The sequence below is a fragment of the Pseudorasbora parva genome, chromosome 11 (assembly GCF_024679245.1).
Source record: "Pseudorasbora parva isolate DD20220531a chromosome 11, ASM2467924v1, whole genome shotgun sequence".
NCBI lineage: Eukaryota > Metazoa > Chordata > Actinopteri > Cypriniformes > Gobionidae > Pseudorasbora > Pseudorasbora parva.
In genome coordinates this window covers 25,791,491-25,804,397 of record NC_090182.1, presented here as the reverse complement: position 1 = coordinate 25,804,397, position 12,907 = coordinate 25,791,491, and the positions used below count along the sequence as shown (strand labels likewise).

General features: G+C 37.8%; 1 protein-coding gene across 4 annotated transcripts; it reads right to left on the bottom strand.

The window, feature by feature from the left end:
- Window positions 1–7: 7 nt before the first annotated feature.
- rab41 (RAB41, member RAS oncogene family) lies at window positions 8–11,913 on the bottom strand. Of its 4 annotated transcripts, none has more exons than XM_067457560.1 (8): window positions 11,705–11,913; window positions 10,693–10,751; window positions 9,690–9,743; window positions 8,589–8,694; window positions 6,905–7,016; window positions 6,552–6,645; window positions 2,130–2,196; window positions 8–1,933 (listed from the first exon to the last, which is right to left on the bottom strand). In XM_067457560.1, the coding sequence occupies exons 1-8, from the start codon at window positions 11,781–11,783 to the stop codon at window positions 1,869–1,871; spliced, it is 636 nt and encodes a 211-aa protein (XP_067313661.1). In that variant the 5' UTR covers window positions 11,784–11,913; the 3' UTR covers window positions 8–1,868. The 4 variants fall into 4 exon arrangements, with proteins under 4 accessions (XP_067313661.1, XP_067313660.1, XP_067313659.1 ...); XM_067457559.1 differs by lacking the exon at window positions 8,589–8,694 and adding an exon at window positions 7,463–7,568 and having other exon boundaries at window positions 11,705–11,912; XM_067457558.1 differs by lacking the exon at window positions 6,552–6,645 and adding an exon at window positions 4,747–4,840 and having other exon boundaries at window positions 11,705–11,911.
- Window positions 11,914–12,907: the final 994 nt, after the last annotated feature.

The following is a 12,907-nucleotide window of genomic DNA, read 5'->3' as shown; positions in this document are numbered from 1 at the left end:
CAGCAAATCTGGTGAAATATCTTTTATTCATGTGATACATTTTGGTGTCTCTTTAACCGTCCATTTTTTACAGCATATAATAGTACTTTGTCACAAACTTTGCTAAACACTAGTAGACAGCGTATTTCAAACAGACCAACACACTTCAGAATAGCACACAGCTGAGTATTCAGTCAGTGACACGTGATAGAGCTGTTCAGGAGGGTTTTCACTCTTATTTATTTTTAATTCCTACATATCAAACCATAGTAAATGTTAATGTTTAAAACACACTTGATGCCCTTTTTAAGTCTTAGTGATGAAAGGATTTGTCGGTTTACAGTTGAATGAGAGGAAAAGCGACAGTGCTGGGGGGTTCTGTGATACCACTCCAGCAAATAAAAGCCCATTCAAGCTACACTGTTGAAACCCAGCATTACAGTTGGGGCGTGAAAGTCTTTAATAGTGGCACGATTGTGACACGACTAGGTCTTTGTGATACAGTAGCCAGGCAGCAATGCAAATTTTACATCAACCTTTGATTCCCAGACATTGCGAACTGCCATTCCTGTCAAGCACACAACACATTGTATCACTAACTAGTGAGATAATAAATAAACACATGAAACCAACAGTCTTACGACGAGCAATACCAAGATGTGTCTGTACACTAAGCAATAGCCGTATTGAAGGAAGAAATCTAAACGTCCCGTTTAACAAAACCTCATTAGCTCTACGCAATGTTAATATGCTTGAGCAAACCACAACACTGTGGCCTGATTTGGTGCACCATGACAACCAAACAAGCAAGGCATTTTGTGTTAAACTGTCTCTAAACTGCATGCGGTTCCTACACTTGCGCAGCAAAAACAAGACAGAAAATGAGCAGAATTAGTGTGAATTGCTGATGCTTTCCATATCCAAGCTCAGCGCAACGTGTTACGATAGTTTGGTTAGTACATACACGTTTTTACAATTAATGTTTGTGACTACAGTCATGAATAAGTCATTAAATATCTTAGGTTTTGAATTTTAACTAAATTAAATAGCAATTTTCCCTTTTCTTATAACGAAATCCAATCCCCCCCCCAAAGCTCAATACATTCTACTTCCATGCAACCCTCCAAAGATTCCGGTATAAAATTAGCCTGTTCAGGCTTGTCGCAAAAACAAAACTTCTCTTTTTTTGCCCATGTATGTATATTTGTATGTATATTTCCTGGGGGAAAAACACTTTAAATGATGTCTGGTCCCTAATACCATAATTAACATGAAAGCATCCAATTTTACAGAATATTTTGTCCATGTTGATATTTCATGACGGTAATTTCAAAATCAAAGCTCTTTTAAATAACTTCAGCCAAAAAAACACCAACAAAATAATAGTGTAATTCATGTAAAAAAAAGTTTTTTTTTAATATAAATCAGTAACAGCCTCTCAACACAATGTCAAGTTCTTCCTCCAGTGAAATTAAAAAAGGCGGCAAAAAAAGCCTAAAATGATGACATCAGCCCCAGCTCTGAAACATGTTGACTTCACAACGACTATGATGGCACTGATGTGTGAAAACCTAAGAGCATATGAGCGTATGTCAGTCTGCAATCCCATATAATGCCATGCAGCCAGAACAGATGAGAATCTGAATGGTTTTAGCATTTAATCTATGCTGTGATTTTTTCATTAATAATTAATGCATTTTTGGAATACAGAGTAATAGCACATCCACACGGTTACTCTGAAAAGTCACTGAGTCGAAGAGAAAGAAAAGGTTCTCCGCTCATGACACGGGGCCGTGAGAGGAGCGAGTGACCACTGAGAGGCAAGCTGTTTGTGTGTGAGGGGGTCGAGTGAGTGGGACGCAGGACCTGGTGGGGGGCGAGGGTGGTTACTAGCACGAGCAGCTGCTCTCAGTAACAGGAAGCTCTGGAGGCTTCTCCAGTTTGATGTCGATCACTGAAAGTTTATGTTAAGGATCAGATGCAGACTGGATCCTTTGAATAAGCATACCTTTACCCTTGGATTATTTTTCATTACTTTCTGTAAGACCCTGACTTCTCCAAGACTTCTGTAAGACTAAAACCCTGGCATTAGATCTCCTGTTATCAAATTTACATTTTTATGGCATATTTACAGTAAATGTGAAGGATACTGTCCTCTTTGCTTTTCTCTGGTGTGCTATCCATTCCAGGCAAAGCGGCAGCAACACGACGAAACAGCTAGAAGAAGAAAAAAGTTCATTACTTAAAAACTGATGCTTGAGCCAAATGTACATAAATCAATGCAGGTTTCACATAATACAAGATGTCTTTGTAGGGGAGACTAGGGCTAGTGTTATCACATTTTTGTCAACAACATTGGTTGACCTTTTGTGAGAATATTTTGTGGCAAATTGTTTTACTATATAAAGTAGTCACAATGCAAGGTGCTATTAAAAAAACTATTATAGGCTTTTCAAACTTTTGTTTTGGCCAACAGATATTGTAATTAAGCTGTAAATTGCAATATATAAAATGTATGTGAAAACTTAAAACTCAACTTAATCTTTTAAACTCAACTTTAAGCTTTTTTGTGTTCTCACCCAAACAGTATTACACAAATATTGATATGTTTTGAAAATAAATTAAAAAAAATGTATTCAAAAGTAAATAGAAAAGAAATAAAAGTACTACAATATTTTTATGAAATTAGGTCAATTAAAAAAAAAATGCATTTTATGAATAAAATTAGGTTAAAAAAATACACTTTTTTAAAAGTTTAACTTTTAAGTTAAATTCTTGACAGTCTTGACAGTTCAAGCTAGCCTGGATGCCAGCCGAACTCAGCCCTGGCCACAAATTTTTTAGGTTGGGCAGTTCAGTCTGGCCTCGCTCCATAGAGGAGTAATTATCTCCAAACAGAAACTGTTCGGACCGATGAAATCATCAGGGCGGGCTTTAGACGATGACGGACAGATGATCAACAGTAACGTAATCATCACGTCATCAAAGTGGCTTGGATTATATCTGTTCGAATCCTAAATGGAGAGCTTGTTTGTATCTGCATTCGCCTTCACAATTGGTAAGTACTCTGTGTATCATTAAATTATTATTATTTTTTACAACAGCGGCAAAGATCGTGTATTCCAGTCTGATTTCAGCGCGCGTGCAGACAGGGTTGCAAAGTTTTTACAACAAAACCCACCAACTACTAGGAAAAAACGGCGTTTGGGGGGTAAAATGTGTGTTATTTTGGCAAGGTTGCCTGCTACAATTTGCACTCATGGGTCTATATATCACATAATAGTCGCTTCAACCCGTGGACATAGAAAACAACCTGCGGTAAAAACGCGGACTTGGCAACACAGTGCAGTTGAACTAAGTTGACATCTGACAATGCGTCGCTTCATTGCTCTGATTGGTTGTCTTTCCTGGTTCGGTTGAAACACGCCTCATAATCACAGCCCAATGGAGCAGTTTCAGACTCATATTCTGACTAGAATTGAGTATGACCACGTCAGGCTAAGTTCAAGCCATAACAGTCCATCAAAATTTATTTCAGACTGTACAATAAAAAAAAATCAAAAAAATCAAAATTTTTAATAAAAAATCAATTTTGAGTTCATTGAAATTAAAATTGAGTTAATAAAATGAACATTTTAAAGAATCGACAACCTTTATTCAAATATTATTAAAAGCATATTGAGTAATTGTGTGTGTTTTATTTGTGATGACGCAGTGAAACATGACAAATTGTGCTATTTTCATGATTTATCACATTTTTTTATGTGGTTCAGATACAATAATATTTTGAGTTTCTATGTATTAAACCAATTTCCTTCATTGTATCAATTTAAAATTGTAATTGTGGACTTAAGTGAAGAAGTAAAGGACTTTAGCAAAAGGGGCATAACGGAGGATTCACCCAATAACAAAAACGTATGGGTTAGTCAGGAGTGGCCAGTGTTTCTAATAGATTTGAAGTCTGAAGGTGGAATAGGACATTTTTTTGAGCCCTGAAGATGAAGCCCCTTTTGCCAGTATTTTTTTTGCCACAAAATCTGCTCTCTCATTACCTGGAATTCCACAATTCCTTGGCTTGTGCCCCCCAAAAAATGGATTTTAAAATCCTATATTATCAATGTTGAAAACAGCTGTGCTGGTTAATATTTTGTGTTGAAACCGTGATTGGTTTTAGCCAGGATTCTTTGATGAATAGCAGGTTCAAAAGAACAGCAATAATATAAAAATCTTTTGTAAAATTGCAAACGTTTTTAATCACTTTTGATCACTTTAGTGTGTTCTTGGCTGAATAAAAGTATTGATTTCTTTCAGCAGTGTGGCTCATATAAAAACTTTCTCAAGTGCAACTAGCCCTGGTCTCCCCTATATAAAACAAATTAAAACTCCCATTAGCATTATGAGGAAAAAAGTTACAGAGACACCCTGATCCACTAATTCTGACAGCAAAATGCAATGCATTATGCTATTAAAAAAACACAATGACATTAAATGGTGCTAAAACACAGCAAATAGAGAAAAATAAATCTAGCAGTGCTTGGTCAACATGCAAAGGACAACTGTGACACTGTACATGGGGAGCAACTTCAAGCAAACAAAACAAAAACACAAAAGAGCAGCCCAGTAATATCACAGGACACCTGTGAATGTGAGGCGGGGGCAGAATGGCTAATGATGGGCGAGGCAAAGAAAGATAGAAACTAAAGGAAGCAGAAGATAGTGGTGGAGAGAAGGTGGGGCTGGGCCATCCTCATTTCTTAGTGATTCTACCTGTTTGACATTGTAGCCAGTCTTTGCGCTGGTTTCAATGAACATGACATTCAGTTCCTTAGCCCTCTGCTCGCCCTCCTCTGTGGTAATCTGTCTGCTCGACCAGAGCAAGGAGGGGAAAGGAAAGAAATAAAGACAGACAAGAGAAATGCATCAAGAAGAAGAAGAAGAGAAAGAGACAGAGGCTGACTGAAGTTCACATTAGTAATAGGGGAAAAAAGAGGAGTTAGTGTTTTGATAGGCCCCAACACAGGTTGCAGAGTTGAGAAATGGCTGAAATCAAAAACGCTGAAAAGAGATCACTGCTCTGCAGTTTGACCAAAAGGCCATTCACTGGGAACACATTTGTTACTTGAGGACAATCTACAACAAAAATAAACACCCTATATCAAGGGAAGTGATGATAATGTCATTGGCATTAATATGAAATATCCCTTGTTTATGTTCAGCTTAAAGAGACGGTTCATCCAGAAATTAAGATTCTGTCATTCTGAGTTTCATTCTTCTGCAAAAGAAGATATTTTGAAGAATGTTGGTAACCAGAAATTTGACGGTAGCCATTGACTTCCACAGTACTTTTTTTCCTACTATGGAAGTCAATGGCACTGTCAACTGTTCTATTACCAACATTCTTTAAAATATCTTCTTTTGTGTTCAGCAGAAAAATGAAACCCGTACAAGTTTGGAATAACATAAGGCTGAGCAAATGACAGAATTTTCATTTTTGGGTGAACTATACCTTTAAAAACTTTTTTCTGCAGAACACAAAAAGAGTTACATGCAAGAATGTCCAAGCTGCTGCTTTCCAGCCACTTCTACAGTATAGTAAAACAACATTTTGCTAAATGTCTCCTTTTGTTTTCCACAGAAGACAAAACAAAGTTATGCACGTTTGTAACAACACAAGGGTGATGAATTATGACAGAAATGTCAGTATTTTGGGAGAGCTATCCTTTTGTCTCTAGAGCGCATCTGTGGCATTATTTCAGATTGATCGACTTCCCACAGACCATAATTTTGATTACCGAACAACAATGTACACAGTGCTTTACAGATAGTTATGCCCAGACCAAGAGAAAATCTTTTGTCATATTCTGTACTGATTTGAGGGACATTGAATGGTGCATTTCCAAATGGAATAAGCCATTAGAAAATGTTCAACTGAGCAAGGCATGTATTAATAAAATATTTAATAAAAGGCCACACAAGAGGTAGAAGATGTAAAGAATTTTGTGAATGACACGTGTTCCAATTAAATGAAAATCAGCAGATTTTTTGTGTGGCTGCAGAATCTGTGTGGGTGTTATGTCGCATTCCTGTTTCTTTGTGGTATCCTTGGGCAGTTAACAACTGACAAGTCTGGTATGTGATTCTATCACAAAAATGATGCGTGTTTGAAATTCAGTTGTTTCAAACTGGAATCGGTACAATTGGGAGTTTCGACTGAAGGCAAAACATTAACCCATATTGATTTTATATTGGGTTCAAGACTGCCAATAGAAAACTGCTTGGTTTACCTCTTAGTGACCGCTGTCTGAGATATTCTTTCATGCATTGCTATACTATTGAAAATTGACCTTTTCAGCACCTTTACGATTATACTAAATATTATCTGTTGATTTGAGGTGATGCACATTTTTTTGCTAGGATTCTACTGTAAACGAATGTAATCGTGTATATAGCTCGTTTTTACAAAGTGAGGACAGTCTCAAAATCATTTTCTGTGGAAATCGACAATATGCCACAGATTCTGTTATAAAAGTTAGAACCCTAGGTCTACACTCCAGCTGTATCGTGTCACCCACCTGTTTGACGTTATAACCAGCTTTGGCGCTGGTCTCTATGTACATCACACCCAGTTCCCGGGCTTTTTTCTCTGCTGCCTCTACTGACACTTGCCTGCCATAGTCCATAGTTGAGGTGTGGACACAGTTCAAATTAGAATGGATATGAAAAACAAAAGTAGTAATGGGAAATCAAAAATAAAATCAACACAGGAGAAAACATGACTGAACTGAAAAGCAACAATGGTACAAACTATTCAACATAAAGTTCAAATTAATAAAGAGAAAACTGAACACATAGTGAAGGGCTTAAAACGTGAAGTCTGAGGGATGAAGGAAAGATGTGTTCATTAAACTCCTTGAAATTACTGTACCTTTTATCAGCCAAATCTGTCTTGTTGCCAACCAACATGATAATGACATCACTTCCTCTCTCTGTTCTGACATCATCTATCCACTTTGAGGTTTGCTGAAAGGAGTTGAGATCTGAAGAACAGACGGGAATTGTTAGGCATGGATTTATTACAGAGGATAAATGTCTCTTGTGATCTGTTGGAACTGATTAAATTATTGAAAATTCCAAATTTGGCAGTGCAAAAATACACTTGATTCACTTCAAAGCCAAGGTTTCTTAGAAGAAAGTGTGCAAGCAGACTGTTAGAATGAAGTTCAACAAAACAGAGGACGGTTAAGTTAAATCACAAGTCATTTCGATGATCAGCGTGCTGAGTAACAGCAAGTTGATGTTAAAAGAGAAGCATATCCAATCTACTTTTCATTTAATCTGAAAGAAACAATGAAAACAACACTGTTCCCAAGCAACCATAATAAGATGAACTGCTATGACCTAGAAGCAGCTGCTGAATCGTGCTAACTGTGCCCTGAGGGCATAAATCCCTGCTGACCCAATGAGTGCTCAGGTTCAGACTCACTGGTGATGTCATAGACCACCACAGCAATAGTGGAGTCTCGGATGTAGCTGGGAATGAGGCTGCGGAAGCGCTCCTGCCCGGCAGTGTCCCACAGCTGGAGCCGAACCTGAGGGACCAACAAACCGTGGCGTGCAAAGAAAACAGGGGAAAGAGAAAGGCAGAACAGAGAAAAGAAAAGGTATAAAGAGAGGACAGGGCAAGGGAGCAGGGTTAGAAGAAAAGGTCAACATCAAAGAAGCAAATCTTGAAGGAAAAGGAGAAATGCACCAACAGGAATTGACCAATTTTTGCTTCGGTGTATAATCTCAAGGTTTTAGGCATTTCTCCATTCCTTCTCTCTGCAAGATGCTTTGCAAATGGCACTCATTATGCACAAGTATTGCTGGGCACACTTTAAGGTGTTAAAATATTGGTAATAGGCTAGCCCAAATTGTACAGTGTACTCAAAAAAATTTATTTTCTCACCCGTATGTTGTTCTGTCTTTTGCGGAACACAAAAATAGCTCATTTTGAAGAATGTTTTAACTGTATTTGCCTATATAATACGAGTCAATGGTGTCCAAAACAACACTGGACCACACTGACTTACATTGTATGGACAAATACAGTTGTGTTCAGTACAACAAAATGTAATACAAATTACATCTATACCTGCTTCAGTGCTTTCCAGCAGATGAGTTAAATAATATAAACTAACTTTAAATTAACTCTGCTTAGGTGTAAAATCCATAGTAAAATGATTTGTCTTCAAACATCTAATATCTGGGAAAATTTAAAATGCAGTGGTAGAGAACTTCATAATCGAGAAGCAACTACAGAAAATATTGATTTTATTCTAGGAACAGTGAATACTGTCTGGTTAAATGATCTCAACTGTGTAGCATTCCGATTCAGCATTATCTGAAATGTCAGAAGAACGAGGGTGAGAAAATGATGACAGAATTGGCATGTTTGGGTGAAATATCCATTCACATTATTAAAGCGTTTCTCATCTTGCTGTGTGTTTAACTTTACCTGGAATGCTCCAATAAACCAGCACACTTATAAAGCTCCATGAATGCCATTTACTCAAGCAGTACCCAACTTGACCCCACCATGTGGTGAAGCAGGAGCACTAGCTACCTACTTGCTATATCATAGACCACCACTGCGGCTGCTGAGTCTCTGATGTAACTGGGAATGAGGCTACGGAAGCGTTCCTGCCCAGCAGTGTCCCACAGCTGTAGCCGAATCTATGACCGTCCATGCGGCACAACAGGCATGGGGACCCATTCAGCACCCAGCCATGGAAGAGAGTGGGGTGAGGTGGACAAAGACACAACCAAACTTAAAAAAGGTGAAATCAAAATAAATGACAAACTAATGACACAAGTGCGATGAGCTACAAGCATGCGCGAGGAATTACGCAAATGATAACTGTGATGAATCTGTGACACAGACAGTGAAATCACCTGGTGGACTAGCCCTAGTCGGACGTTAGAGAAGTTTGTGTTTCACAGGCGTACTTTGTGATTTTAATCATGTCCAAACATGCCATGTTTTTTCTCACACAACCTCATTAAAAATTACAAGACAAGTCACAGATTGCCGATAATTTATCATAGCCTACTAATGCCTCATTTGTTTTTTTAACGTTTGCACACCAATCTTTCCATTTCATTTTAATATGGATGGTATCTGACGAAAAAACGGCATTATAAAATGTATAAACAGAGCCAAATCATCCATTTTAATATCTCTGTCAGATAAGATACTTGTCTAGATATCTCTGCTCACTTACTTCTATAAATTAATCTCAAGTTTATTTAAATCGTTTTTAATAATATATTAAAGTTATATCAATAAGTTATTAATGAAAAAATATATATGTCATATGTAGCATAGTAGGTGACCTTCTGTAATGACCATGTCTGTAAAACACACACTCCCACCTAATAACCAGAGATGTTAGTTCCATCCAAATTGTTAAATGAAATCAGAGATGTCAGGTGATGAGCATTATAACTTAAACATTGTTTAGAAAACTAGTCCTGTCCGAATAGGGCACTATAGACCTTAAAGATGGTATTAGAAAATGTCAAGGTGAATGACTTGAGCCAGTGTGTGTCAAAACCATCTTATTACACCAGCACTAACATTGATAGTCAATATTTCAACTAAATAAAATGGGCTTGGGCACACAGAGACTCCATGGAAATAATTGCAGAAATTTTAATTTCTGTCCTACCGTGCGGTCTTCCAAGTACATGGTTTTTGACAGAAAGTCTATACCAATAGTTGCCTATGGAGAGAAACAACGGGTTAACTTGGGGCACATTGTAAAAAAGAGGCCATTTAAGGAATATTTATTTTAACTGTAATTACTATTTTTCTTAATCTTCTGTAGGATACAAAATTAGATTTTTTGAAGAATTTCCATACTGCTCTTTTCCTTACAATAATTCTTTCAAGATCAAAAACTACAGTTGGTCCATATAAACTGAAAATCTATTTTGCTCTTGTGCATTCACACTTTGTGCAATAATAAAAAAAAAAAATCCAATAAATGCTTATCTTTTTTAACTTCAAATCCTAAAAAAATACTGGGGGGGGGGGGTCATAATTTCCACAAAAATATTCAGCAGCACATTAATATTAAGTTGAGCACCAAAATATTTCTCGAGCACCAAATCAGCATATTAGAATGATTTCTGAAGGATTATGTGACACTGAACTGCTGAAAATGCAGTTTTTCCATGACATGAATGTTTTAAATTGTAATTATATTTCAGGATTTTATAGGTTTTATTGCATTTAGATTACCGGTAAATAAATGCTGTCTTTGTGAGCATAAAATACATGTTTAAAAAATATTAAAACATATCTTAAAGAGTATATTGTGTTTATTAAAATAATCTAAAAGTTTCATGGTGCCAAAAATAATAATTTTGAACTGTAACTACAGAGTTAGACAGTTGCTTGTATGATTTTGGTTGTAAGGAAAATAGCAGTGTGACCATTCTACAGAGTATCTCCTTTTGTATTCCATGGAAAAAAGGACAGGTTTGGATCAACATGAAAATGAGTAAATGAATAAACTAATAAAACTCACTAATGAGTTCTCATTAGTGAGTGAACAACTCATTTAAGTAACCAAACACAGTGTCAATAACACTTTAATATTAAGTTGACATGGTAAGCATATGCCACATGAACATAACATGGACTCTAACAATCACAGCAGATGTTACCTGATAGGTATTATCGAAGCTGTCATACATAAACCTGGTGATAAGTGAAGTTTTGCCCACTGTGGAGGAAAAGAAAACAAGACGCATTAAACATAGAGACCTCACAGTGAATGCGTCTCCAAACCTAGTGGGATCCCTACATAGACAGCATGTGTGGTGTTCGCCTCGATGCTGTCAAGGGAACGGATGCGTTGGTCTGCAGGATGATTCTGAACTCTGATCGCTGTGTTGGCAACATGGGTGTCGCCGTCCTGCTTTCCACAGTTACATACCGCATCAATACAGACTAAGAAATGCCAAAAGCTCTTGTTTACGACAGCTGGCTGATGCTTTTTTGCGTCAAATCCAACCATTATGGAACGAAAACGTGGATGTGACGCGGATGATGTGGCAGTTAAACATCCCTGATGTGGTTTATAATCTCATGATCTTGATTGTCACAGCCGGTTAGCTAGGCACATGCTAACAACTAGCAACCATTCTCACAACAGACAGTATTTTTTTTATAGATTAAAACATATAAATATAAAGTACTAGCACAATATAATTTGCATTTTATGTGTCAAACAGTAATGATGAATGCGATCACATATAAAAGGCCTTTAAAAATGGGAGATATCTATAGCGGCTAGGAACAGACAACACAAACATGCTAATACAAGGACTTGATGGCTTCCCTCGATGTATACATTCAAGAATACTTAAACACTGAGGGGAAAGACAGAAAAATACATATACTTTATAAATTACAGCACAATGGAGTTGATATTTGAATATCACATCTTTTGTATATAGTTCGTGTACTGCAAGGATGTTCAATGCTACATGCTACACCTTTTCTGTAAATTGTAACTTAGTGTATTTTAAGTGCGTGTCGACAAGCGTATCAGTCCAAACTGTCAGATTATTATTTGCATGTTTATTTAGTAACATCTATCCTTATAGAGCATCATTTCACCTGGCCCGTCTAACGTTATTTATCTGTCCACGTCTCAAATATCTGAACACTTACCGCTTTGCTCCCCCAAGAAAACCAGCTTAAATTTCCGCAGAGGGTTGCCGAACTCTCCGCCACCGGTCGTAGTAGACATATTTATCGAGTATAATAAACAGCAGCTATCTAAATATTATTATTTTCTGTGCGCGGACGAAGGACACTGTACAGTCCAGTGACGAGGGCTGATAGCTGACGATTCCTGAGTGTGACAGCGCCTCTTAGTGGCCAGAAATGGAAACGCAGGCTTTTTTGGGGAAAAGCGTCTATGATGACGAAACTACTGTCTTGGTAGGAAGCTGACTATGTTTTGAGCCACAGACACAGTCTATGGGTGCGTCTCAATCAGCTCCCTAGTTCAGTAGTCAGGGCACTAATCAGGGAGTCAGCCCATTGACTTGTGTCCTGACCAGTGCCCTGACTGAACTAGGGAGCTGATTGAGACGCACCATATGTCTATTGTCACACCTAACCATTGTGTAGCATCTAATCCTTTCCTCTCATCTTATCAGTGTTGTGTACAAAATACATTTTCTTTATGCAATTCATACAAGTGCGTTACGTTTCAAATTCAACACACACACCAAAAGTTTTGGGACGCCTGCCTTTACTCATAAATTTGAATGACATCCCATTTTTAATCTGTAGGGTTTAATATGGAGTTGGACAATCCTTTGAAGCTATAACATCTTCAACCCTTCTGGCAAGGCTTTCCAAAAGGTTTAGGAGTGTGTTATTGAGCATTCTTCTAGAAGCGCATTTGTGAGGTCAGGCACTGATGTTGGCCAAGAAGGCCTGGCTTGCAGTCTTCGCTCTAATTCATTGCAAAGGTGTTCTCTCAGTTTGAGGTCAGAACTCTTTGCAGGCCAGTCAAGTTCCTCCACAGCAAACTCGCTCATCCATGTCTTTATGGACCTTTCTTTGTGGTGCGCAGTCACATTAGAACAGGAAGGGGCCATCCCCAAACTGTTCTTACAAAATTTGGAAGCATGAAATTGTCTAAAATTCAGGTATGCGGAAGCATAAAGAGTTCCTTTCACTGGAACTAAGGGGGCAATCCCAACCCCTGAAAAACAACCCCACACCATAATCCTCCTCCAGCAAACACCAAACAGTCAGACAAGTACCATTCTCCTGGCAGCCACCAAATCCAGACTCGTCCATCGGATTGCCAGACAGAGAAGCACGATTTATCACTCCAGAGAACACTGTCTTCACTGC

What these genes read in the sequence shown, in the direction of transcription:
- rab41 (XM_067457560.1), bottom strand. Translation starts at nt 11,783, where the DNA reads ATGTCTACTACGACCGGTGGCGGAGAGTTCGGCAACCCTCTGCGGAAA. An exon ending in GCTTCGATAATACCTATCAG is followed by an intron (nt 9,744 to 10,692) that starts GTAACATCTGCT and finishes TTCTCTCCATAG; the next exon opens with GCAACTATTGGTATAGACTT. An exon ending in TGTACTTGGAAGACCGCACG is followed by an intron (nt 8,695 to 9,689) that starts GTAGGACAGAAA and finishes GGACGGTCATAG; the next exon opens with ATTCGGCTACAGCTGTGGGA.